General features: G+C 44.0%; 1 protein-coding gene across 1 annotated transcript; it reads right to left on the bottom strand.

Moving 5' to 3' along the window:
- Positions 1-7,455: 7,455 nt before the first annotated feature.
- LOC132870674 (piggyBac transposable element-derived protein 3-like) lies at positions 7,456-8,988 on the bottom strand. The gene has a single exon (XM_060904443.1). The coding sequence runs from the start codon at positions 8,986-8,988 to the stop codon at positions 7,456-7,458; it is 1,533 nt and encodes a 510-aa protein (XP_060760426.1).
- Between the last annotated feature and the right edge of the window lie 18,606 nt (positions 8,989-27,594).

Raw genomic sequence — 27,594 nt, 5'->3', positions numbered from 1 at the left:
CTGCACTATGCAGGCACGCTTTTCCGCTCTACAAGAACACTGCTGCACTATGCAAGCACGCTTTTCCGCTCTACAAGAACACTGCTGCACTATGCAAGCACGCTTTTCCGCTCTACAAGAACACTGCTGCACTATGCAAGCACGCTTTTCCGCTCTACAAGAACACTGCTGCACTATGCAAGCACGCTTTTCCGCTCTACAAGAACACTGCTGCACTATGCAAGCACGCTTTTCCGCTCTACAACTATGCAAGCACACTTTTCCGCTCTACGAGAACACTGCTGCACTATGCAAGCACGCTTTTCCGCTCTACAAGAACACTGCTGCACTATGCAAGCACGCTTTTCCGCTCTACAAGAACACTGCTGCACTATGCAAGCACGCTTTTCCGCTCTACAAGAACACTGCTGCACTATGCAAGCACGCTTTTCCGCTCTACAAGAACACTGCTGCACTATGCAAGCACGCTTTTCCGCTCTACAAGAACACTGCTGCACTATGCAAGCACGCTTTTCCTCTCTACAAGAACACTGCTGCACTATGCAAGCACGCTTTTCCGCTCTACAAGAACACTGCTGCACTATGCAAGCACGCTTTTCCGCTCTACAAGAACACTGCTGCACTATGCAAGCACGCTTTTCCGCTCTACAAGAACACTGCTGCACTATGCAAGCACGCTTTTCCGCTCTACAAGAACACTGCTGCACTATGCAAGCACGCTTTTCCTCTCTACAAGAACACTGCTGCACTATGCAAGCACGCTTTTCCGCTCTACAAGAACACTGCTGCACTATGCAAGCACGCTTTTCCGCTCTACAAGAACACTGCTGCACTATGCAAGCACGCTTTTCCGCTCTACAAGAACACTGCTGCACTATGCAAGCACGCTTTTCCGCTCTACAAGAACACTGCTGCACTATGCAAGCACGCTTTTCCGCTCTACAAGAACACTGCTGCACTATGCAAGCACGCTTTTCCGCTCTACAAGAACACTGCTGCACTATGCAAGCACGCTTTTCCGCTCTACAAGAACACTGCTGCACTATGCAAGCACGCTTTTCCTCTCTACAAGAACACTGCTGCACTATGCAAGCACGCTTTTCCGCTCTACAAGAACACTGCCGCACTATGCAAGCACGCTTTTCCGCTCTACAAGAACACTGCCGCACTATGCAAGCACGCTTTTCCGCTCTACAAGAACACTGCCGCACTATGCAAGCACGCTTTTCCGCTCTACAAGAACACTGCCGCACTATGCAAGCACGCTTTTCCGCTCTACAAGAACACTGCCGCACTATGCAAGCACGCTTTTCCGCTCTACAAGAACACTGCCGCACTATGCAAGCACGCTTTTCCGCTCTACAAGAACACTGCTGCACTATGCAAGCACGCTTTTCCGCTCTACAAGAACACTGCCGCACTATGCAAGCACGCTTTTCCGCTCTACAAGAACACTGCTGCACTATGCAAGCACGCTTTTCCGCTCTACAAGAACACTGCTGCACTATGCAAGCACGCTTTTCCGCTCTACAAGAACACTGCTGCACTATGCAAGCACGCTTTTCCGCTCTACAAGAACACTGCTGCACTATGCAAGCACGCTTTTCCGCTCTACAAGAACACTGCTGCACTATGCAAGCACGCGTTTCCGCTCTACAAGAACACTGCTGCACTATGCAAGCACGCTTTTCCGCTCTACAAGAACACTGCTGCACTATGCAAGCACGCTTTTCCGCTCTACGAGAACACTGCCGCACTATGCAAGCACGCTTTTCCGCTCTACAAGAACACTGCCGCACTATGCAAGCACGCGTTTCCACTCTACAAGAACACTGCTGCACTATGCAAGCACGCTTTTCCGCTCTACAAGAACACTGCTGCACTATGCAAGCACGCTTTTCCGCTCTACAAGAACACTGCTGCACTATGCAAGCACGCTTTTCCGCTCTACAAGAACACTGCTGCACTATGCAAGCACGCTTTTCCGCTCTACAAGAACACTGCTGCACTATGCAAGCACGCTTTTCCGCTCTACAAGAACACTGCTGCACTATGCAAGCACGCTTTTCCGCTCTACAAGAACACTGCTGCACTATGCAAGCACGCTTTTCCACTCTATGACAACACTGCTGCACTATGCAAGAACACCGACGTGAATGGGGAGGGTGGCATGGCTCAATGAATGACTCAACACGCCCACCGATATGTCACGCATACGTTTATGGCATGAATGACTTTAAACAAGGAGGCGGTTCTTAAGTATTGTGAACGCCCCGGGACCAGGGGTGTAGTGGGCGTGGTACGCGGGGGTACGCCGTCCACCCACTTCTCCCGAGGTGAGATTCAAAAAAAAAAAAAAAAACTGTCATTCAATGGCCTGAGTTTATACGCTCTACAGTAAGTGACACGTGCCTTTGTGCTCATCATCAATGCCCCCCCAATCGAACGTTACGTAAAACGTAGCGACGCAAAGTAGAATGCATTCTAAACGCAGCCGAGATATTAGAATTATGTAAACGGTTGACTCTGCCATTTTAATGTTGCTTCGACCAACTAGAGAGCTTCAACAGAATGGCAGATCAAGGGGAAAATGACTCGACAGGAAAGACTCGGCAGAAAAACATCGATTTTTATTTCAGAAAAAGCATTCCGACACCGGCAACACCAAATCCAGCGACCTTGAATGAGCCACCATCACCACTCATAACCAGTCACACTCACACTGAAGTTCCTTTCACTGCAGCTAATGCTAACACAGAGGTGTTGGGGAGCTCCAGCTCACCGTTCGAGATATGGACGGAAGAAATGTGGAAAAATAAAAAGGAGGCTTATCCCTGGCTCGGCTCAAATGAACATGAATCGAACATGAACAAAGGTGTTTGTGTATCATAATTTCCAATATTTTGGCTTCACGCCTGATAGTCCATGTTAAACCTATGCAAGGTTTATGTTGAGTTCCAGCAGCAGAGTGGTGCTGTCTACGACGATGCATTCGGAAGGAGAAGGCGAATTTGTTCCTCTTTAGCCATTTCGGCATATTTATTGGAGACAAAATAAACCGCGGCTTTTCGCCATAACAGTTGGGCTGTATACTGACAAACACGAATGAAAATTGCACACATAAAAATGTCTGAAAAAAGTGTCTTCTTGTGTTGTTAAAAGAACGTAACATTTATACAAATCATTCATACCAAACATAGGCGACCAAACAAAGGCTACTGCTTCTGACATGATATCAAATCGATGGCGTCACGAATCGCGTAACCCCACTTTAAAAATCTCCACTACACCACTGTTAATAAGGGATAATTTCAAAATGAGTCCGCGGCACCTCCGCAGAAGACTGGCCCGGCTTCGTCTCTACCGACGGAGATACAGTGATCCAGCTGAGATCATGAAATAATTGTTTTGTTTTCTCGAGATCTCGAAATAACGGATGCCAGATATTCTCAGTGTTAGGACTAGGACTGTTTTGGCCTCTAGAGGCCGCTGTTATTTCCTTTTCATGTCGTGTTTATTTTGGCCTCTAGAGGCCGCCACTGTTCCTGTGTCTTGTGTTTGTGTTAATTGCCTAATTATCTTCACCTGTGTCCTTAATTAGTTTGTCTATTTATACCCCTGAGTTCAGTCCTCTTGTCACGGAGTCTTTGTGCTGTTATGTTTATCTCCAGTTTCCTTTGTACTGTGTTTTTTGATCTTCTTAGCTTTTGAATTTTTGCACTTTGCTTTTCTTTTGGATTATACTCTTTGGTTTTTTTTGTCTTTTGTTTTGCCCTGTATATAGTGTATATAGTTTAAATAAACCTTTTGATTCTTTTTCTACTTCCGCCTCACGCCTCTGCATTTGAGTCATCCCCCTGGTGGCCTAGTGGGGGTTTGCTGGATTATCACACCAACGAACCAGGTTCGAATCCCAGCAAAACCCTAACACTCAGAAGGAAGTTACTCGGTAACCACGGAAACATTTCGCGCACGCGCATTTCAACTACCGTGAAAGAAAACCGCAAACATTTCTCGCTAGTGTGGACAGATGCACTAAACTGTACCGGTATACTTTGTATCGATACAGTTATACCACTACTGTACCGGTATAAGTGTGAACACAGCATTAATATGTATGAATAATTGCAAAAAATAGGAATAATCAAGGCGGCACGGTGGTGTAGTGGTTAGCGCTGTCGCCTCACAGCAAGAAGGTCCAGGTTCGAGCCCCGTGGCCAGCGAGGGCCTTTCTGTGCGGAGTTTGCATGTTCTCCCCGTGTCCGTGTGGGTTTCCTCCAGGTGCTCCGGTTTCCCCCACAGTCCAAAGACATGCAGGTTAGGTTAACTGGTGACTCTAAATTGACCGTAGGTGTGAATGTGAGTGTGAATGGTTGTCTGTGTCTATGTGTCAGCCCTGTGATGACCTGGCGACTTGTCCAGGGTGTACCCCGCCTTTCGCCCGTAGTCAGCTGGGATAGGCTCCAGCTCGCCTGCGACCCTGTAGAACAGGATAAAGCGGCTAGAGATAATGAGATGAGATGAGATGAGGAATAATCAAAAAAAATAAGTTGATGGCTTGAAACTCATGCAAAGAATGCTAAATAATCAGGAAATGTGTTGTTTACTACAGTACATCATTTATGAGATGTGTGATTGAGTATCAGTCCAGTGCTACTTGCATCACACTTGTATAGCACTCAGTGACCGCTGTGCGACCGCCAGAAAAGCGCTCAGACATGCTGTTCACACTTCTGTGATGGTCAGGAGCAGTTATATCGCGGTCGGCCGTGTAACCTGTTCGCATGGGGTGGGCCACAACAAACTCCAAAGATGGTACTATAGCGGTAGCGTGATATGCTAGTGCAGAAAGAAACGCAAAATTATGAAAGAATCTTCCCAAACAAATCACAGAGTCAATCGAACAAGATTCATGTCAATCCACTACCTCAAATACTGCAGCCTCCTCGCCTTCCAACATAACAGAGGTCAATGACGCAAGCAGTTTTGGTCACATGGTTGCAAACAAAGAATAAAAAGAGCATCCCAGAGAGGCAGAGTCTCTCAGAAGTAAAGATGGGGAGAGGTTCAGCACTCTGTGAAATACTGCATGGGCAAACAGAGCAACAATTTAAGATTAATGTAACATTCTTAATGTAAAACTGCAAAGAATGTATGGTCAATACAGTGGTGCTTGAAAGTTTGCGAACCCTTTAGAATTTTCTAAATTTCTGCATAAATATGACCTAAAACATCATCAGATTTTCACACAAGTCCTAAAAGTAGATAAAGAGAACCCAGTTAAACAAATGAGACAAACATATTATACTTGGTCATTTATTTCTTGAGGAAAATGATCCAATATTACATATCTGTGAGTGGCAAAAGTATGTGAACCTCTAGGATTAGCAGTTAATTTGAAGGTGAAATTAGAGTCAGGTGTTTTCAATCAATGGGACGACAATCAGGTGTGAGTGGGCACCCTGTTTTATTTAAAGAACAGGGATCTATCAAAGTCTGATCTTCACAACACATGTTTGTGGAAGTGTATCATGGCACGAACAAAGGAGATTTCTGAGGACCTCAGAAAAAGCGTTGTTGATGCTCATCAGGCTGGAAAAGGTTACAAAACCATCTCTAAAGAGTTTGGACTCCACCAATCCACAGTCAGACAGATTGTGTACAAATGGAGGAAATCCAAGACCATTGTTACCGTCCCCAGGAGTGGTCAACCAACAAAGATCACTCCAAGAGCAAAGAGTGTAATAGTTGGCAAGGTCACAAATGACCTCAGGGTAACTTCTAAGCAACTGAAGGCTTCTCTCACATTGGCTAATGTTAATGTTCATGAGTCCACCATCAGGAGAACACTGAACAACAATGGTGTGCATGGCAGGGTTGCAAGGAGAAAGCCACTGCTCTCCAAAAAGAACATTGCTGCTCGTCTGCAGTTTGCTAAAGATCACGTGGACAAGCCAGAAGGCTATTGGAAAAATGTTTTGTGGACGGATGAGACCGAAATAGAACTTTTTGGTTTAAATGAGAAGCGTTATGTTTGGAGAAAGGAAAACACTGCATTCCAGCATAAGAGCCTTATCCCATCTGTGAAACATGGTGGTGGTAGTATCATGGTTTGGGCCTGTTTTGCTGCATCTGGCCCAGGACGGCTTGCCATCATTGATGGAACAATGAATTCTGAATTATACCAGCGAATTCTAAAGGAAAATGTCAGGATATCTGTCCATGAACTGAATCTCAAGAGAAGGTGAGTCATGCAGCAAGACAACGACCCTAAGCACACAAGTCGTTCTACCAAAGAATGGTTAAAGAAGAATAAAGTTAATGTTTTGGAATGGCCAAGTCAAAGTCCCGACCTTAATCCAATCGAAATGTTGTGGAAGGACCTGAAGCGAGTTGTTCATGTGAGGAAACCCACCAACATCCCAGATTTGAAGCTGTTCTGTACAGAGGAATGGGCTAAAATTCCTCCAAGCTGGTGTGCAGGACTGATCAACAGTTACTGGAAACGTTTAGTTGCAGTTATTACTGCACAAGGGGGTCACACCAGATACTGAAAGCAAAGTTTCACATACTTTTGCCACTCACTGATATGTAATATTGGATAATTTTCCTCAATAAATAAATGACCAAGTATAAAATTTTTGTCTCATTTGTTTAACTGGGTTCTCTTTATCTACTTTTAGGACTTGTGTGAAAATCTGATGATGTTTTGGATCATATTTATGCAGAAATTTAGAAAATTCTAAAGGGTTCGCAACCTTTCAAGCACCACTGTAAATATCATTAAAAGGTTCAGAGAATCTAGAGAAATCTCTGTATGCAAGAGACAAGGCTGAAAACTGACATTGGATCCCTGTGATCTTCAGGCCTCAAACCCCCAAACCCCCAAATATAGAAAAAAAGTGTAAAAAAATTTTTCAACCTAATATATGTTGTTCTAGGAAGGCTCTGATGCAAAAATTGTGTTTCTTTTTTAATTTTGACATTTTAGCAACTTTTTAGGGAAATGTTGTAAAATTACAACGTTGGCTCTCAAGGGTAGCAGAATTTCACTGGCATCATTCACACACTGTAAATGATCTGGGTGTGTTTGTCTTCACTTTCCTGCTGATAAAGGGTCACAGAAGTGATTGTATCTTCACAACAAACAACAACAATAATAGTCAGACATGTTATATTGTTTTATGACAAACTTACAATGCATTTTTACATCTCCCTTCTTTACCTATGGTAGTCCAAAAAGCAGTTTCTTTGTTCTGAAAAACAAAGGCGGACATCACACTTCATACAAACAGTGTTAGTGTAGCCTTTAGCACACTGTCTGCACCTTCCCATGTCAGCTTTGATGGGGAAATGCCCAGTCATGTCTTTGCAGACATCACTTGGTGGGTGTGCATTTCTCCTCTTAGAGGGCCTAGCAGCTGGAGAACTCATAGGGCTTGAGGATGGCCGCCCTCACTTTGGCACTGGGACAGATGTGCCAGTCAGGATAAGGGAGGATGCCAACTGGGCCTGAAACCATCTCCTGATCAGGATCTCTTTCTTTGGAATAGCCCAGGCCTTGCAGTCCTGTTTGTACAGGAGCCAAGCGTTGATCACAGCTAGAATAATTGTGTGCCAGAAGATGTAGATGTACCAATGATGGGACTTGAGAGGAAACTTGTACTTGGCCGCAAATGAGTCCAGCAAATCCACTCCCCCCATGTTTTTGTTGTAGGTCGCCACGATGTTAGGCCTCTGAACTTCCACAAATGTTTTGGCAGTTTTGTCCCAACGTTTAACCTTTTCCACTGGTTCTGGGCCAGTAAAGGATGACACAAGTGTCACCTGACGGGTGTCGTACCATGTCACAGCACAAATGTTGTGGTTCTTCTCCACTCTGACATCAAATGTCCCTCTTCCCTTTTTCTTCAAGGTTTTCTCATCATTGAGGTTGCAGTTTGGAAGCCGTACTTGCCTGGCTGTTCCTGTGTAATGAATGCCACACTCACGCAGCCTAGCAACCAGTGGGATACTGGTGAAGTAGTAGTCTGCATAGATTTTGTAGTTTTGGCCATGTGGCAGTGTGGAGGCCAACTTCATCACCACATCCCCTGACAGTCCAAGTTCTGATCTTGACTGCGTTCCATTCACACTGCCTTGGTAAACGTCAAAATCGCACAGCATACCAGAGATACCAGCCCTCACCCACAACTTGAACCCCCATGGATTTGGCTTGCCTCGCATAGACTGTTTGATGTTGCTGAACTTCCCTCTGAAAGGAATCATCATTTCATCCACTGAATTATGCTCTTCTGGGACCACCTGTAAACATCTCTCTCTGAAAGCATCCAGCCATCGTCTCAGTTTCCAGAGTTTGTCGGTTCTTTGTTCAGTCTCAGACACCGTTAGATTGTTCACAAAGTGTAATGATGTCAACAGAGCCTGAAATCTGTTGCGTGGCATGACATCTGCGACAGGACTGTACCTCGTGTCTGTCTCCCAGTACATACTAATGCCAGCCATTTGCATGAGACCCATCTTCAGGTACATTCCAATCATTTGTTCTATTTCCTTTTTGTTGGTGTTTATGGATGTCCCTTTCTTCTGAACACTGTACTGATTTGTGTTTTCAGTCAGAGCCTGAATCATGTCCTCTGTGACAAAATTCTGGAAGTATTTTAGTGGTGTGCAGATGGAGGGGAGACCATCTGTGACATCCTTGCCAGAAAAGTCAGTGCAGGGACTGACGAAATCCCTCTTCAGCCATCGGTAGCGGTTACGGGGAATGGCCTTGGCAGGTGGATGTACAATTTCTTTTGGGACGGAGACATCCAGAGTATCGTGGTGGTTGGGTATTTTGTTCTCCTTCTCCACTTCCCTGACACTTCCACAGTCCTCATCATCGCTTGAGTCTGAGGACAGTTCGACGTCACTGTCCCCGTTTTGGATGATGTCAATGATGTCTTGCACACTGAACATCTGGTGGCTCTTGCTGGTTCCAGACATTCTGTAATAGAAGAGAACTTGTTATTTTCCAGGGCCTTGCAAAATGAGGTTTTGTAATATCTACCAATTAGCAGTAGTTATGTCTACACAAAGGATTCACACATTCAATTGCTTTCACATATTCCAGACTAACGATCCAACCTACCAGAGTATTATCACCCTATTGTTTCTCAAGATCAAAAGCAGCAACATTTCACACAAGGGCCATCAAGCAGTACTCCACAGGTTGCCCATTTTTTCCCCCCAAATAATCCACAGAGTTTCTTTTCACTTAAAACACAGAACTCTCTTATTTAGAATGAATTTAAGATTAAAATAAAATGTTTTGCATTACACTGGTAATGGCACATTTCACACAAAGGAAATCAAGCCATTTTATACAGTAGTATTTTTCAAATTATGCCACATAATTCCTCCAGATTTTTTCAAATAAGCAATTACTCTTTTTCTAATTGCAATGTTAAATACAAATGTAATGCAAACTACTTTGTTTCAATCTAAAATCATAAGTATCAAGTACAGTTCCTCAGTATGTGGTTCAAGGTGCAGCCCCAATTTCTGCTACTCCTTTCAACCAACGTTGTAGAAGTACAACATGGACAAAACAAGCTAAAAATGCCACAAGATCAGTACATTTAATGGTGTCCTTGAAATATCATGATCAAGACACATCAAATATGACAGAGAAAAATTTTCAAACATTTTACTTACTTGATTCTTGATTTTTCTCGTCCAAAACAACATGCTGCTGTATGCCAAGTCAGGATCACAAGTTGAATGACTTTAGGTCCAGTTAACCGGGCCTATTTACCCATTCTGCCATCCAATAGCATTTCAGAACAGAACAATAGGACCCATTAATGATGTAGACGTGGTTTGAAAATGAAAAGAATAAGGGGATGGTTATTTTTGTGGGCTTAAAGCAGGGGTGGGCAATTATTTTTTCCATGGGGCAACATGAGAAACAAAATTTTGTGGAGGGCAGGACCAAAAGGCTGAACTAAATTCTGCATAATATTAATTGTATTTTTTTATATAAAGTAGTAAATAACATTGTTTTTACAATATGCTAAGACTGGTAAGAGTATGGAAAAAACGAGGTTGCCTTACAAAAAATGTCATTTATTCAATCAAATTTCCCAAAACAATGGTTAACAGGCGGCACGGTGGTGTAGTGGTTAGCGCTGTCGCCTCACAGCAAGAAGGTCCTGGGTTCGAGCCCCGTGGCCGGCGAGGGCCTTTCTGTGTGGAGTTTGCATGTTCTCCCCGTGTCCGTGTGGGTTTCCTCCGGGTGCTCCGGTTTCCCCCACAGTCCAAAGACATGCAGGTTAGGTTAACTGGTGACTCTAAATTGACCGTAGGTGTGAATGGTTGTCTGTGTCTATGTGTCAGCCCTGTGATGACCTGGCGACTTGTCCAGGGTGTACCCCGCCTTTCGCCCGTAGTCAGCTGGGATAGGCTCCGGCTTGCCTGCGACCCTGTAGAAGGATAAAGCGGCTAGAGATAATGAGATGAGACAATGGTTAACAAAATGTCAACGTTTGTACCATTTTTTTTCAGTCACATTCACCCCAAAACACAATAAAGACATCACAATATTGTCTTTCTACTCCAAATATCAACCAAGATACATCATATTATAATAATGATGCCCACATTTGTAGTCTAATCCCCTCATTTGGTGTTTTTCACTGGAGATCGGCTCCGGCGCCTGCTGGTGACGTCACACAATGTGACTGGCTGGACCGTTTGAAGGATGACGTATAAGTTTGTGGTTGGTCTGGACAAATTACGGAAGTAGTTATCGCGGGATTAGGTTTCGTGGGATTTCATGTCATTTTCATGTCTCGCGCATTGCGTTTTTGTTGAACACAACTTCAAAATAAAAGCAATGCACAGTCAGTCCATGCATGAGGTAAAATTAGAAAATACGTTTATTTTGTAATTTCTAATTAACCTTACGCGGGCCGGTCAGAATGAACCAAAGGGCCGGATGCGGCCCGCGGGCCGTAAAATGCCCAGGTCTGGCTTAAAGGTAATGTTGTAATTTTACAACGCTGGCTCTCTGAGACACTGCATTAAAAGCTTCTGTACTTCAGAAAACCATCGTCTGTGAAAACAGTTCATTACTGCATAAGGAAATACCATTAACAGTAAATAGCTTTGTGATAAATTCAGTAGTGTGTAGTGGCTCTGTGTGTGTCAACAAGTTCCTATTAAAGTGGCCGGCGACTGTATTTCAAATATGCAAAATTTAGAGTGAAATACTGTACCTTCGACAGCTTGGACAGCTTCCACAATCCATAAACAAGAACCTTCTGGAAGCTCTGCAGCTTCAACAAGAGAAAGGAAGCAATTGATTTTCACTTTTGGTTTTTTAACCCAGCTACAGTTGAAAAGATTTTAGTTTTATTTCCTGACTAGAGAAAGAAAAAAATAGAATGTTTTCTTGGTCTTTCTTTTTCTTTGCCAGAAGCATCTGAATTAGCATCCGGAGACTTCCTCCTGGGTTGTCACCTCGCCTTTACTGCCCCATTGTCTTTCACGGTCTCGCCTGAATTGTTTCGAGCTGCTGAATAAAACCTGTGAGAGACACTGAAGCAGTGCAGACGGCAACATTTACATCAGAAGAGAGGTTCACGCACCATGGTGCTCTTTCTTCTCCACCGACATTAACATGTGTAAAGGTTTCTTCAAATGACTGAAACCGGGCGGCTCGTGCTGGAGGTGCAGCTGATAAACGTTCAGCAACAGATACTTTTACTGAAATTACTGCAACACAGACAAGACAGAAGACGCCACAGGAGATCTCTGATGATGTCTATGAACATTGGACCGACTGAAGCAGAAGGAGAGTGAATTTTATTTTTTATAAAATTGTTTTATTAGGGGGCGGCACGGTGGTGTAGTGGTTAGCGCTGTCGCCTCACAGCAAGAAGGTCCGGGTTCGAGCCCCGTGGCCGGCGAGGGCCCTTCTGTGCGGAGTTTGCATGTTCTCCCCGTGTCCGCGTGGGTTTCCTCCGGGTGCTCCGGTTTCCCCCACAGTCCAAAGACATGCAGGTTAGGTTAACTGGTGACTCTAAATTGACCGTAGGTGTGAATGTGAGTGTGAATGGTTGTCTGTGTCTATCAGTGCGTTTACATGCACATCCAAATCGAGCTACTGTTGGTAATCGAGCTAAGGGTCCCAGCAGGGGTGCCAGAGAAATCCAAGCCTACATGCACACAAGGAAATCGAGCTATTGTGTGAGGTACATTGTGCACCCGAGCCACAGGTGGCGCTACATGCCCCATTGTGTTGGTACACTTCCGGTTGTCGTCATGAAGAAGAGCTATTCAGGAGTATAAACAAAGTTATCAGTTCCGTGTTCACAAGAAGAACGACGACGAGGACAGCAACATCGAGATATATTATATATATATTAGTGCTGTCAAGCGATTAAAATATTTAATCGCGATTAATGTCGCGACTGTCATAGTTAACTCGCGATTAATCGCAATTTAATCGCACATTTTTGTCACATGTAAAACCATTGTAATTCTCTTATCAGCATAAAAAAGTGAATGGGCTTGCTTTGTACCAATGTTTTTTTTTTATTGCAGAGCATAACACGTCTTGTCACAGCCACTGACATCCATAACTTCCGTATTAGATGAGAAAACCAAGGGATGAAAAATAAAGTGCATATCACTGTGAAAATAAAAAAAATGTTTTATTTTACTCTTCATTAGTTTCTTTTGAAGAGAAGTATTTGCCATAAAAGAAGAAAAAAACAGATAACAAAAATAAAAACATTCATACGTTCAAAAACGTTCAACATAGTGTGGCGCTGTATTATCTAATTCTCACTGCTTATAACTCTACACCAGTGGCGGCTGCTGGTTTTTTAAACAGGGGAAGCCCATTTTACGCATTCATCGTAAAACCTGTAGGCCGGATATCAAAGCATAGAAAGGTGTGCCCCATTAGCATAGTGAACTAGACAAACCTACCTAGTGGCAGAAAGTATTTTTGCTTGTACATTTCATGTTATAGTCTGGCTTGCCAGGCTAGTGCCTCATATCCTTAATCAAAAATATCAAACATCCAAAAATCACTGGCTATTCAACGAAGAGCCTTGAACATCATACCCTGATATGCAACACAGAGTCTTTAACACAACACCCAGCTGTGCAACACATCCTTGAACATCTTCTGCAACACAGTCTGGAAATTCATAACCAGGTAGGCTATGCAACACACAGAACCTTGAATATTATACCCAGGTATAACCTATAACACAGAGCCCACCATTCTCTTAACATTACTGAACAATATACACACTTCAGATTCATGAACATGAACACTATTTATACACAAATTCTGCCCTCCGCTCCTTTTCCAGAAAATGGTCTGTGACCCTGTCATACCAGCTGGTTGTGCTTTCCAGAGACTTCACCAATTTCTGTTAGCAGCTAGCACTGCAGATCCCAATAAGGCTCAAGCTAGCCTACAACCAGATTGAACTACAAATGAAATAAACGAGTGAATTCGCGAATGATCAAACTGATAGAATGGATGAAAGTTAACGGAGCACAACGAGTAATATTTACATTTATTTACAGAGTAATGTACAGAGACATCAATGAGAAGAAACGTTTATATGAAAAGAAATTCGGACAGCACTTTGGCACATGACTACACTTTCTCGACATCCGCTAGGGACTGATCATGCTTCCGTGTTCCTCGCCGACGCCGAAGTACAGAGCCCGCCCTCCTCATGTCTTTCAAACACTACCTCCAATAATCCTTCATCAGCCCGGCTTCTTGTCCGTCCCACTGTCTCGTTTAGTCCCAGAGAAGCCCGGCTTCCCTGGAAGTGACGATTTTGTCGATTTTAACCAATAACAACTAGCCGAAATTGGCTGTTCAGAGCCCTCTCATAGACTGCAACGGATACCCGGCTGCCAGCCATAGAGCCCATTGAAATAAGAAAGGTTACAGCCAGTGTTGCCAGATTGAGCGGTTTTAAGTGCATTTTGGAGGGTTTTGAACATATTTTGGCTGGAAAACGTCAGCAGTATCTGGCAACGCTGGTTACAGCTTGGCAGCAAAGGTGATTCTCGTAGCGAACTGCAAGTTCGTCAGACATCACTCAAATAAGTTACAGGATAGTTATGAACGTAAATACAATCTTGGGCATATATTATGTAATGCAAGTTATCGTTTTAATGAGAATTCAACGTCATAGATGCCGCAGTTTGGGGAGAGAATTTTAGGGGAAGCTCGGCTTCCCTTGTTGTCTCTGAGAAATCACCCCTGCTCTACACTTACCCGGTGGAGATGAGCTGGGAAACTGAAGACTGAAGGAACAGTATTGAAAAGTATTTTTCCAGTCTCACCTGTGAAAGGTAATCCCATGTGATCTCGTTTGGACGGTAAACCTGTTGGTACAGTTAAACGCAGCACATGAATGAGGCATCTTTATTCTCAGCTACTGTCTAGATGCTATACCAGAGACGGTTGAAGAATCTCCACTTTGCCCCATCCAATATGGCGGCGAGGATGTTTATATGTCTATGCCTTTCTCCATCACTCACACGTACTCTTATTGAAGCAGCGCGCGACAAGCCTCAACAGGAACTACGGGTGACTCGCAGGGCCAAATTAGAATTTGCGTTAACGGCACTATTTTTTAAAATCGCGTTAAATTGAGATCGCGTTAACGCGTTATTATCGCGTTAACTTTGACAGCACTAATATATATATATATATATATATATATATATATATATATATATATATATATATATATATATATATATATTTACATTGAGCGCAGTCCTAGGAACATCGAAGATACTGCGCAGAACCCTCAAACTCCCAGGCCTCTGGTAGAGGACCCGAGCTTGAGGATGACATGGATACCACCCCCCCCGCCGGGGGTGAGAAGGAGATTTTTTATATTCAACTCCTTAAGCTGAATGAGCATGAACTCTATCTCCTCATTGCTCCAGAAGTGTACGTTTCTACTACTGTTGTCATGCCGACCGAGGCTGTTGTGTTTCCCGCTTGTGGTCTCGTCACTCGTCACTTCCGGAAGGGGCAGTGCTGAAGTAAGTAGCTCGACTACGTAGCTCGATAGGGTTTACATGCACTAAGTAGCTCGGCTACAATCGCATAATCTAGGACGCGTAGCTCGATTACGAGAAATCCAGTTCGGTTCGATTTCAGCCGAGCTAAGGTGTTTCCATGGCATTTAGAACTTCGATTTCAGTCGAGCTATGGCAGAAATTCGATTTTCTCTATGTGCATGTAAACGCACTGTATATGTCAGCCCTGTGATGACCTGGCGACTTGTCCAGGGTGTACCCCGCCTTTCGCCTGTAGTCAGCTGGGATAGGCTCCAGCTTGCCTGCGACCCTGTAGGACAGGATAAAGCGGCTAGAGATAATGAGATGAGATGAAAATGAAAACCCACCCACCCACACTCACAACCCAAGGTGGTCCACTTTTTAATGCGCCCAAGTATGAAAAGCATCCAGTACTGTAGTTAGCATGTATAATTAACCTTTTCTGGTTTCTTAACTAATTCTGCCATTGTAAATGTTCAGCTGGATACCAAAAATGATGGAAACAATGGAAATGTTTCTTCCTACACTACCGTTCAAAAGTTTGGGGTCACTTTGAAATGTCCTTATTTTTGAAGGAAAAGCACTGTTCTTTTCAATGAAGATCACTTTAAACTAATCAGAAATCCACTCTGTACATTGCTAATGTGGTAAATGACTATTCTAGCTGCAAATGTGTGGTTTTTGGTGCAATATCTCCATAGGTGTATAGAGGCCCATTTCCAGCAACTCTCACTCCAGTGTTCTAATGGTACAATGTGTTTGCTCATTGCCTCAGAAGGCTAATGGATGATTAGAAAACCCTTGTACAATCATGTTAGCACAGCTGAAAACAGTTGAGCTCTTTAGAGAAGCTATAAAACTGACCTTCCTTTGAGCAGATTGAGTTTCTGGAGCATCACATTTGTGGGGTCGATTAAATGCTCAAAATGGCCAGAAAAATATCTCGACTATATTTTCTATTCATTTTACAACTTATGGTGGTAAATAAAAGTGTGACTTTTCATGGAAAACACAAAATTGTCTGGGTGACCCCAAACTTTTGAACGGTAGTGTATGTGTGTGCATGTGAATGTATGTAAGTATGTACACAGATGTGTGTGAATGAGTGATATGTTGGATCTGTTTGTATACTGCTGGACTCCTTACTTTCACCTTGATTTACAAAGTTAGTCTACTCTTATCCTTTGTATTATTAAATATGTTTTTTTTTAAATAAAAGCATTTCCATTTAAGGGTGGCACGGTGGTGTAGTGGTTAGCGCTGTCGCCTCACAGCAAGAAGGTCTGGGTTCGAGCCCCGTGGCTGGTGAGGGCCTTTCTGTGTGGAGTTTGCATGTTCTCCCCGTGTCCGCGTGGGTTTCCTCCGGGTGCTCCGGTTTCCCCCACAGTCCAAAGACATGCAGGTTAGGTTAACTGGTGACTCTAAATTGAGCGTAGGTGTGAATGTGAGTGTGAATGGTTGTCTGTGTCTATGTGTCAGCCCTGTGATGACCTGGCGACTTGTCCAGGGTGTACCCTGCCTTTCACCCGTAGTCAGCTGGGATAGGCTCCAGCTTGCCTGCGGCCCTGTAGAACAGGATAAAGCGGCTACAGATAATGAGATGAGATTTCCATTTAAACTAAGTACCCTCTAATTCTGATCAGTGTATAGTTACGGTACAGGGGTGGGAAGGTAAATATATTTTGGTAGATTGCAAATAATACCATCTCAAGTTCTAAAGACAGTGAAATGCATTCATGACCAATCAAAATTGTTAATTGTTGATCTAAACTGTTCACACATGCGTCACACATGCCTTCTCAATTGCATTGGCTCGTTTGCATTCACTTAGTGCATTTATGAAAATAAAACGGGATGGTTCGGCACAACACCATGGATCACCTGCAAAAGTTCACATCTCTGGCAAAACAGTTTACCTACGTGTCAAAACTAAATTCTGTTGTGAACAATTTGGGATTTGTCCATGTTATTTTGAGAGTCATTTCAGTTTCTAACTGAAAAAAAAAAACTAACTTTATTTCTGACTGGCTGCTAATATTTAAAGAGTTAATGATCTAAGGCTACATCCACACGACAACAGCAACGACATTTTTTTTTTAGTGGGTAAAAAAAAAATCGCGTCCACATGGGCAACGGATCAGTAAAATATCAGGTACATATGGCAACGCAACGCTTGCTGAAAACGATGCAATACACATGCCACACCTCTACATGCGCTGTAAGACGGTCCCATTGGAGACACCAGAACAATAGAAGAAGTAGGACGCATGCGCATAAACCCCTTCTTCTACCCGGCGTGAAGCACTCAGGAACAAACACACAACAACAAGAAGAAGATGGCTGTGACTACGCGAGGAAATCGTGCCTTCTGTGTGTACAAATTAGTTTTATTAGTGTGCATAGTTTTATATAACTTAATTTTCTTATTGTGTGTGAACATTTTGAAAAACATTTTTATATAATTTATATAACTTTTTATATTGTGTGTGAACATTTTGAAAAGCAGTCTTATCCAATAAAAAAAAGAAATTCAAGAAATGGTTCAGTTACTTGTTTATTTAAAAGAAAAGCTGTTGTTGTTACGAATGATACGCGCGAGAGTGCTGCTTGTTCTAGTCATGTGGTTGTGACGTCATCGTAAACAAATCCATTCTACTCATCCAGATGACTTCGCAACGGCGCCATTGCCAGATTTTTCCACTCTGGAACCCGTTCTCAAAAAATATCGTTTTGGGCAGGGGCGTCGTAGAGGGGGGTAAAGTAGGACTGATTCACAGGGTCCTAACTACAGGGAGGGCCCCTGGCTGGGAGGTCCCCAAAAAGAGTCTATTTTTCCCCTTTCGTTTTTTTTTCTCAATGTCAATATATGTTGGTATTTCATGCAAATTCAATGTTCTCTGGGAATACATCGGTTGAAATGTATGTCCCAGCCTGCAAATAGTACCTATATCAGACACCCCCATTATCAGTGCACATATGCCGCTTTTCCACTACAAACGCGGCTGAGCCGTGCCGTGCTGAGTCGAGCTGAGCGGGGCTGTTGGAGTTGCATTTCGACTACAACCGCGCTGAACCGTGCTGGCTGGAAGTGGGTGGACACATTGGGTGGAGTTAGCGAAAGTGGGTGGACGTCACGTGATGTCGTTAAGCAGCGCAAACAGTGACATCAGTGAGCTTTTAAGCGGTAGTCTCACGACCCGGATAGTAAACAATAAACATGGAGGACATGGAGTCGTTAGTGTTGCTGGTCTTGGTGCTGTGGCTTGTTGTCACCGACAACGCCAACAGGTACTGGCAAGAGCGTATAGATGAGGCGAGGCGCATAAGGCTTCAGAAATTCTCGTAATTCGTAATTATTCTTCTTCCGGGTTTGCGGTGTTTACAGATCCCAGCGCGCTCGCGGGGCGTGTGTGGGCGTGTGAGGACACTCCTCCTCACCAATCAGTGCACAGGGGAGTGTCTGCTCACGCCCCTAGCCCCACTCGGCTCGCTTTGGCTCGCTTCAGCCCCACTCCAAAACGGTGCGAGTTTTAGGGGCTAAGCAGGGCTGAAGCGAGCCGAGTCGTGCTGTTTTTTTGGTAGTCGAAACGCGAGCCGTGTCGGGCTGAAGTGAGCTGAAGCGAGCTGAAGTGAGCTGAAAAAGGGTAGTGGAAAAGGGCCAATAGTCCGCCCACTCGCGGACTTTTGATTGTATGCGCAACGGATTTTTTCATGCTTCGGCATGAAACGCAGCAGACAGTTCTTAGCCAACAAGGATAATGTCGTCAAAGAAGAAATCAGGCTTTCAGAAAAGAAAAGAAAGGCAAGAAAGGCAGAGGAAACAAGATGAAGGAAAGCAACTGCTTACTGATTTCTTTCCCAAGAAAGGTGAGCCCAAATGTGAAAATTACCAACAGCTAACTGGTTATCCCATTCAGTTGCATACCACCGTGATAGTAGCCTAAATCAAATAATTCGAAATGAAATAATCTGTCATTTTGTAGGCTACCACATAATTGTGATAGAAGCCCTAGTCTTGTCTTAAATTTATTTTCATAATTACTATTATAGATACAGTGTGTGTCCCAAAAGCCTAACATAGGGTCGATGTTGGTTCAAAATGTTGTTCAAATATAATATCCAAATATAAATCCTTAAAGAAAACCCATGCGCAACATACTCCCCCTGTGCATCACATACCCTTAACTTAGTGGGCGTACATGCAGCCGAATCATCTAAGGAGGTTGCAACATGTTTTGGCAATATAAACAGGCTGTACAATTTCTTCAGTGCTAGTCCTGAACGATGGGCAATCCTGAAGGGGAAAACTGGGTGCTCTCTTCATCATTTGTCCGACACTCGATGGGGATCTCGGATTGCTGCTGTTAAAGTTGTGGCTAATCACTTGCCATCTGTTCTGGATGCCCTAGAGTGTGTTTTAGGCTACATCCACACGACAACGGCAATGAGATGTTATTAAAAAAAATATCGCGTCCACATGGGCAACGGATCAGTAATATATCCGGTACATATGGCAATGCAATGCTTGCTGAAAACGATGCAATACACATGCCACACCTCTAGGGGCGCTGTAAGACGGTCCCTTCGGAGACACCAGAACAATAGAAGAAGTAAGGACGCATGTGCATAAACTATTATGCGCGAGACTTCATATTAGCCACAAAGTCAGAAAAATCTGTTCGTAAAATTACGTTATAATGACCAAATACAATGAAAAGTATTTTTCCAGTCTCACCTGTGAAAGGTAATCCCATGTGATCTCGTTTGGACAGCAAACCTGTTGGTACAGTTAAACGCAGCACATGAATGAGGCATCTTTATTCTCCGCTTTGACCCATCCAATATGGCGGCGAGGATGACGTATGATTCTACGCGGAAGGCAGCGTCTTTAATGGTCCGGAATAAATTGAATGCTACACGTTGATGGATTAATTTGTTCTTCTACGCCCTTTTTGAGGAATGTATTGTAGGACTTAAACCAACATCTGAAGAGGTGAGATCGCTCCTTTTTTTTCCCTATTTTTGCTGGCGGGATTGACTCTGCCCTAAGGGCTATTCTCTCTCTCTCTCTCTCTCTCTCTCTCTCTCTCTCTCTCTCTCTCACTTTGCACCATTACACAATAAATATTCACAGTGAAAATATTTTGTAAGCGCGTTTCATGAACCAAGTTATAGGATTTGTTGACGACTCGCATCGAGTTCGTTACACTTCTACCCGGCGTGAAGCACGTGTGGTTGTGATGTCATCGTAAACAAATCCGTTCTACTCATCCAGACGACTTCGCAACAGCGCCGTTGCCAGATCTTTCCACTCTGGAACCCCTTCTCAAAAGATTTCGTTTTGGGGCACCCAAAACGCCGGTGCCGTGTGGACGCCAGGCCGAAACGATAAACAATTTTATCGGATTCACCTGAATCCGTTGCCGTGTGGACAGGGCCTTAGACACATGCAGCCTCACCAGTGAAGCCAGGTCTGAGGCAACTGGCCTATTAAAATATTTTAAGTCATTTGATGCAATAGTTCTCCTCACTGTGTGGGTTAAGGTTCTACAGTGCATAGAACGTCGCAACCTCATCCTTCAGGCAGGGAATATTTCCTTGGCTACTGAGGCAGCAAACATCAAGGCTCTGCAGGAGGAAGTCCAAGACATCCGGAATGAATGGGACTCACTTCTTTCAGAAGCCTCCTCAGTAGCCCAAGCAATGGGAATCCCAGCCCAATTTAAGATGGAAGAGAGGCGTAAAAGGAGACGTAAACTAATGCCTGATGAGACAAGGGATGAAGAGCATCAAACTGGTGCTGAGGAGCTGTTCAGAAACAGTGTGTTTCATGTTGCCATTGACAGCATCATAAGCGATTTAAGTGCAAGGTTCCAGACCACAGCAAATATTTGTGAATCTTTTGCACCTCTTCTGAAATTTGGGGATATGTCAGAAGAAAAAATCAAACTGACAAGCAGAGCTCTGGCAAGAATATGGACCCTTTTCACGTGACGTCACGACAAACGCGGCCGCCATTTTGGACGTGTACTACCAGTAGTTTACCACAGCCAACATTGAGGAATGGCAGCAAAGAAAGTTTTTACTTTCAGCAAGACTTCCATCATGCCACTATATTGTTGTGCACCTGGATGTAGTAACCATCAACAAACAAGGCAAGGGTTATCATTTTATCGGATCCCGACGGAGAAGATGGATAGGGGCCATTAACAGATTGGCAGCCCTCGGCATACCAGCGCTTGTGTAGTGACCACTTTGTCGGAGGTAAGACGAATAAAATTAGCCAGAAAAGGCATTACATTGCTGTTAACATTCTGTGGCGGCGAGTGTGTAACCAAATAGGCTAAAATAACCCATTGTAACCTCTTTGTTCTTCTGTAGTAGCTATTGTTGACTAGCTAATGTCAACAAGTAGCTGGTATGTTACTGTAGCAATGTTTACGTTCAGTCATTTGGATGACTGTTAAAACCTTTCAGTCTCAAGTTTTTCCTTTACTGTATTTACTAGTTTACTGTAATTATGATCCGGCAGCTATTTACACCGGATCCAGTATAAATAGCTGCCGGAGCCAACGTCCGAGGTTCCGGAGCGCGCTCCGGCTTGCTCCCCCTCAAATTAAGCAGCGCGCGCCGGCTTGCTCCCGGAGTGCTCCGACTGAGGTTCCCCTCAAATTAAGCAGCGCGCGCCGGCTTGCTCCCGGAGTGCTCCGGCCGAGGTTCCCCTCAAATTAAGCAGCGCGCGCCGGCTTGCTCCCAGAGTGCTCCGGCCGAGGTTCCCCTCAAATTAAGCAGCGCGCGCCGGCTTGCTCCCGGAGTGCTCCGGCTGAGGTTCCCCTCAAATTAAGCAGCGCGCGCCGGCTTGCTCCCGGAGTGCTCCGGCCGAGGTTCCGGAGCACACTCCGGCCGAGATTGCCCTCAAATTAAGCAGCGCGCTCCGGCTTGCTCCGGAGCAAGCTGGCGTGCGCTCCGTAACCTCGGCCGGAGCACTCCTGGAGCAAGCCGGAGCGCGCTCCGGAACCTCGGACGTTGGCGTGTATGTGTATGGCGATGGGTTTTTAACGACATAGGTATACAGATCATGTGGGCCGAAGTCAGGTTAAGACGAGGGCTTCGTGTACTTCCGTACGTCAGTGAACAATCCTGGTGGAAGCAGGTAAACGTCGTTCTCTAAGCCTGCTAACCTCAATTTTTGCAAATACCTCTCCCTCTGCTCGCCCTGTAAATGCCCTACGTCGCTGGATAGTGAAGGTGTTTTCTGCATCTCGCTCCTTTTTCTTTAATGTTTTTCGTTTGTCGCCTTCCTCGCATTCAAACTGATTCGAGCCGAAGTCCACTACATGTCCAAAATGGTGGTCGCGTTTACAAAGGTCACGTGACTGAAAAGGGTCTATACCCAAAAGACCTCTTGGATGAATTTGAAAATGAGATGCTGCACCTGCACGCAGTATATGGGGCCACATTTCCTCCAAATCTGTCCCCTCTTCAACTCCTTAATTTGATATATAACCTGCAGCTACAAAGCATTTTTGGTGAAATATGCATTGCATTAAGGATCTTCTGTACGCTGCCTGTTACTGTTGCTGGTGGTGAGAGAGCATTCAGCAAGATGAAGCTGGTGAAAAATTATTTAAGGTCAACAATGAGCCAGGAGAAATTAAACAGCCTTGCCCTTCTCTCCACTGAAAGTGAATTAGCAAGACAACCTGGACTTTAAGTACCTCATCTGTGATTTTGCCACCAAGAAGACCCGTCAGTGGGCATTTAGTGGAATATAAATTACAATTTTTCCTACAACTTGTGAAAGCCTGTTTTCTGTTTTTCCATGTTCTCAAAGAAAAAAGATCAGTCAGTTTAATCATTATTTCTTATCTTTAATTGTGCTGTAAAAAAGCTTTTCATGATTGTGGAACTCAGACTGCCATGTGTTCTTTTTTGAGGAGTCCCCACTTCAATGTTGTACTGCCTCTGGTGTTGTTAATTTTATATATTATGAATAAAGAAAATGAAACAAAAAACTGTGCATGTGCAATATTTTCTGAGGAATCAATGCAATTGCAGCGGGGGGGGGGTGTCCACGGAACTGATGGTTCCTGGGGCCCCAAATTTGGTGCTACGCCCCTGGTTTTGGGGCACCCAAAACGCCGGTGCCGTGTGGACGCCAGGCCGAAATGATAAACAATTTTATCAGATTCACCTGAATCCGTTGCCGTGTGGACAGGGCCTAAAACCTTATTTGTAATACAAGCATTTTAATTCTCATCAGTCTGTGTCAGACAGTCTTTGACAGTTAGTAGGGGGTAGGGCTTTCCTTAATGTCATGCAAATGAGCACCATTATGTGCCCGCCCTGCACCCAGAGTAACTGAGAAGGAAAACTTTGAGGGCGATTTTCTCCCTTCCCTGTTTTAAGAGGTATACACTTTCAAAAGGCCACACATCCTTCAAATATTGTCAGATCTCCACATGGAAGGCATCATTGGAAAGCTTAGAAACTGTACTTTCTGAATCTGTCAATAACTCAAAATGCCCCCAGACAGACGTGTCCCTGGATTACGTGATCAGTCACGTGCTTGCATAGTGCAGCAGTGTTCTTGTAGAGCGGAAAAGCGTGCTTGCATAGTGCAGCAGTGTTCTTGTAGAGCGGAAAAGCGTGCTTGCATAGTGCAGCAGTGTTCTTGTAGAGCGGAAAAGCGTGCTTGCATAGTGCAGCAGTGTTCTTGTAGAGCGGAAAAGCGTGCTTGCATAGTGCAGCAGTGTTCTTGTAGAGCGGAAAAGCGTGCTTGCATAGTGCAGCAGTGTTCTTGTAGAGCGGAAAAGCGTGCTTGCATAGTGCAGCAGTGTTCTTGTAGAGCGGAAAAGCGTGCTTGCATAGTGCAGCAGTGTTCTTGTAGAGCGGAAAAGCGTGCTTGCATAGTGCAGCAGTGTTCTTGTAGAGCGGAAAAGCGTGCTTGCATAGTGCAGCAGTGTTCTTGTAGAGCGGAAAAGCGTGCTTGCATAGTGCGGCAGTGTTCTTGTAGAGCGGAAAAGCGTGCTTGCATAGTGCGGCAGTGTTCTTGTAGAGCTGAAAAGCGTGCTTGCATAGTGCGGCAGTGTTCTTGTAGAGCGGAAAAGCGTGCTTGCATAGTGCGGCAGTGTTCTTGTAGAGCGGAAAAGCGTGCTTGCATAGTGCGGCAGTGTTCTTGTAGAGCGGAAAAGCGTGCTTGCATAGTGCGGCAGTGTTCTTGTAGAGCGGAAAAGCGTGCTTGCATAGTGCGGCAGTGTTCTTGTAGAGCGGAAAAGCGTGCTTGCATAGTGCGGCAGTGTTCTTGTAGAGCGGAAAAGCGTGCTTGAATAGTGCGGCAGTGTTCTTGTAGAGCGGAAAAGCGTGCTTGCATAGTGCGGCAGTGTTCTTGTAGAGCGGAAAAGCGTGCTTGCATAGTGCAGCAGTGTTCTTGTAGAGCGGAAAAGCGTGCTTGCATAGTGCAGCAGTGTTCTTGTAGAGCGGAAAAGCGTGCTTGCAGTTGGACGGATCGCCACATAGAGCCAAGCCTAAGCTGCAAACCATTGTTATCCCTAGGGCCTACACTTCTTGAGGTAAGTAGGGCCATTTACATCCATTTTAATTATTGTAAAGCAGATTAAAGTGAAATTCTTGTCCTTAGGCCCTTACAGGAATAGGTCAGGTGTTAATATCAGTTTGAATTAATTAATGATTTTTAAAAATTAGTATGTTGAGTTACGTTGAGTACGTTGAGGTTATGCCTTTGGCTTTGCTTTGAAGCATTTGCAAATATGACACTAGGTGGCTGAAATCAGTCAGTGCGTTTGCATGCACATCCAAATCGAGCTACTGTCGGTAATCGAGCTAAGGGTCCCAGCAGGGGTGCCAGAGAAATCCAATCCTACATGCACACAAGGAAATCGAGCTATTGTGTGAGGTACATTGTGCACCCGAGCCACAGGTGGTGCTACACGCCCCATCGTGTTGGTACACTTCCGGTTGTCGTCATGAAGAAGAGCTATTCAAGAGTATAAACAAAGTTATCAGTTCACAAGAAGAACGACGACGAGGACAGCAACATCAAGATATATATTCAACTCCTTAAGCTGAATGAGCATGAACTCTATCTCCTCATTGCTCCAGAAGTGCACGTTTCTACTACTGTTGTCATGCCGACTGAGGCTGTTGTGTTTCCCGCTTTAGGTCTCGTCACTCATCACTTCCGGAAGGGGCAGTGCTGAAGTAAGTAGCTTGAATACGTAGCTCGATAGGGTTTACATGCACTAAGTAGCTCAGCTACAATCGCATAATCTAGGTTGTGTAGCTCGATTACGAGAAATCCAGTTCGGTTCGATTTCAGCTGAGCTAAGGTGTTTCCATGGCATTTAGAACTTCGATTTCAGTTGAGCTCCAGCAGAAATTCGATTTTCTCTATGTGCATGTAAACGCACTGAGTGATGACCAAGGACTAACGGACGAGATGGTCGATTTAATGTGCAACAAATCTGGACAAGCTTCTTTTTCCAGAACACCCTAATACCTGTTACTTTATTTTCATTATGACATAAGTCATATGGTTATGGGACAGAAACAGCTGGGCCTGTGAGCCGAATTTACTGGCAGTGCTGCCACCTTACAGCGTAATATCATGAGAAACCAGAGAACGGAGGCATAGGTTCATATTTGTTTTATTTAGTTCCTATAATCAAATTAAATTTCATGCAAGTCTAAGGAAAACCAGATTCATACAAAAGTCAATGTGTTGTAGATTTTGTTCTGCGCCCGCTTAAGGTACTAATGACTCCAGAAATGCATCCAGTCAGAGAGGAGCTTGCTAGCTTGTCCGAATGGAAAACAAAATGGCGATGGCATGCACATGTCACATGTTTTAATCTTGTTGGTATTTCAAGGATTTTACACACTTAACAATGAGGCAATGATCAGCAGCTAAACAAAATAAAGGTAATACAGATCTTAGAATAGTCCTAGGATTTGAGATGGGAAAACGTAAGGTTGCATCAGCCTGTTAAATTTTTCGTTTTTGGGTAAATCCATTACCGAATGAAGACTTGGTAATTTAACTTTGATAATACAGGCGAGTGTAAAAAACAAACAAACAAACAAACAAACAAACAAACAAACAAACAAACAAACAAACTGTATCATTCATCAATGTTTAATGTTATCAGACCTTATTTTTCATATTTCTGGAATATGATTTGATGACGGGCGGCACAGTGGCGTAGTGGTTAGCACTGTCGCCTCACAGCAAGAAGGTCCTGGGTTCGAGCCCCGGGGGCCGGCGAGGGCCTTTCTGTGTGGAGTTTGCATGTTCTCCCCGTGTCCGCGTGGGTTTCCTCCGGGTGCTCCGGTTTCCCCCACAGTCCAAAGACATGCAGGTTAGGCTAACTGGTGACTCTAAATTGACCGTAGGTGTGAATGTGAGTGTGAATGGTTGTCTGTGTCTGTGTGTCAGCCCTGTGATGACCTGGCGACTTGTCCAGGGTGTACCCCGCCTTTCGCCCGTAGTCAGCTGGGATAGGCTCCAGCTTGCCTGCGACCCTGTAGAAGGATAAAGCAGCTAGAGATAATGAGATGAGATGATTTGATGACTTTTTATATAAGTGTTAAATATTTATAAGATGGCAATATTAATCATGGGCATTACTTTTCAGAAGCAGTCAACTTGGCTTTCCCGACGGAGAGGGCCAGTTTAGATAAAGTCGTCCACATGGCCATCGTGGACACACTACGTTCAGCTGGAGCAAAAGTGAAGAGGCTCAAGACAGTGGTTCCTCAGAACGCAACTGCAAAGGCTGATGGCCACATAGAGACAATAAATGATGACGATGAGGTTGATGATGATGATCAACGACACTGAAGTTACCTTTTCGGCCATGCCGCTCAGCCTTTGGAGGATACCTGCATATTTGATATTTATTTTGGAAATTGATGTGTTTATCCCAAGATATTCAGTGTAAACCCCCAAAACTGACAATGCTGTTTTATGAATGGAATGAAAGTTTGGTATGTTTTCTGTTATGTTGTTAAAAAATAAAACATTTATAAACTTATTCCATGCCTTTGAGTTCTATGTCATTAAAAGCAGATGCAATGAAGGATGTATAAATACCATATATGTACAATAGTATATAAGCGCTACATAAGTCAAGTCAAGTCAACTTTATTGTCAAATATGCTATACATGTTCGACATGCAGCACAGATGAAATATCAGTCCTCTCTGACCCACGGTGCAAACAGGCAATGCAATAAATAAAAATAGATTAATTGAAAAACAAAACAATATAAACAGTATAAACACTCTAGATAGGAACTAGACATAGACTAAACACTCAGACAATACAAACAGTATAAATAAACAGTATAAACACTAGATGGGACATAGACTAAACACTCAGACAATGTAAACAGTATAAACACTAGATAAGAACTACACACAGACTAAACACTCAAACAGACAATATAAACAGCATAACACTCTAGATAGGAA

This window comes from Neoarius graeffei, chromosome 2 (assembly GCF_027579695.1).
Source record: "Neoarius graeffei isolate fNeoGra1 chromosome 2, fNeoGra1.pri, whole genome shotgun sequence".
Lineage (NCBI taxonomy): Eukaryota > Metazoa > Chordata > Actinopteri > Siluriformes > Ariidae > Neoarius > Neoarius graeffei.
The sequence above is the reverse complement of the archived record's forward strand: the minus strand, read 5'-3'. Positions and strand labels throughout refer to the sequence as shown.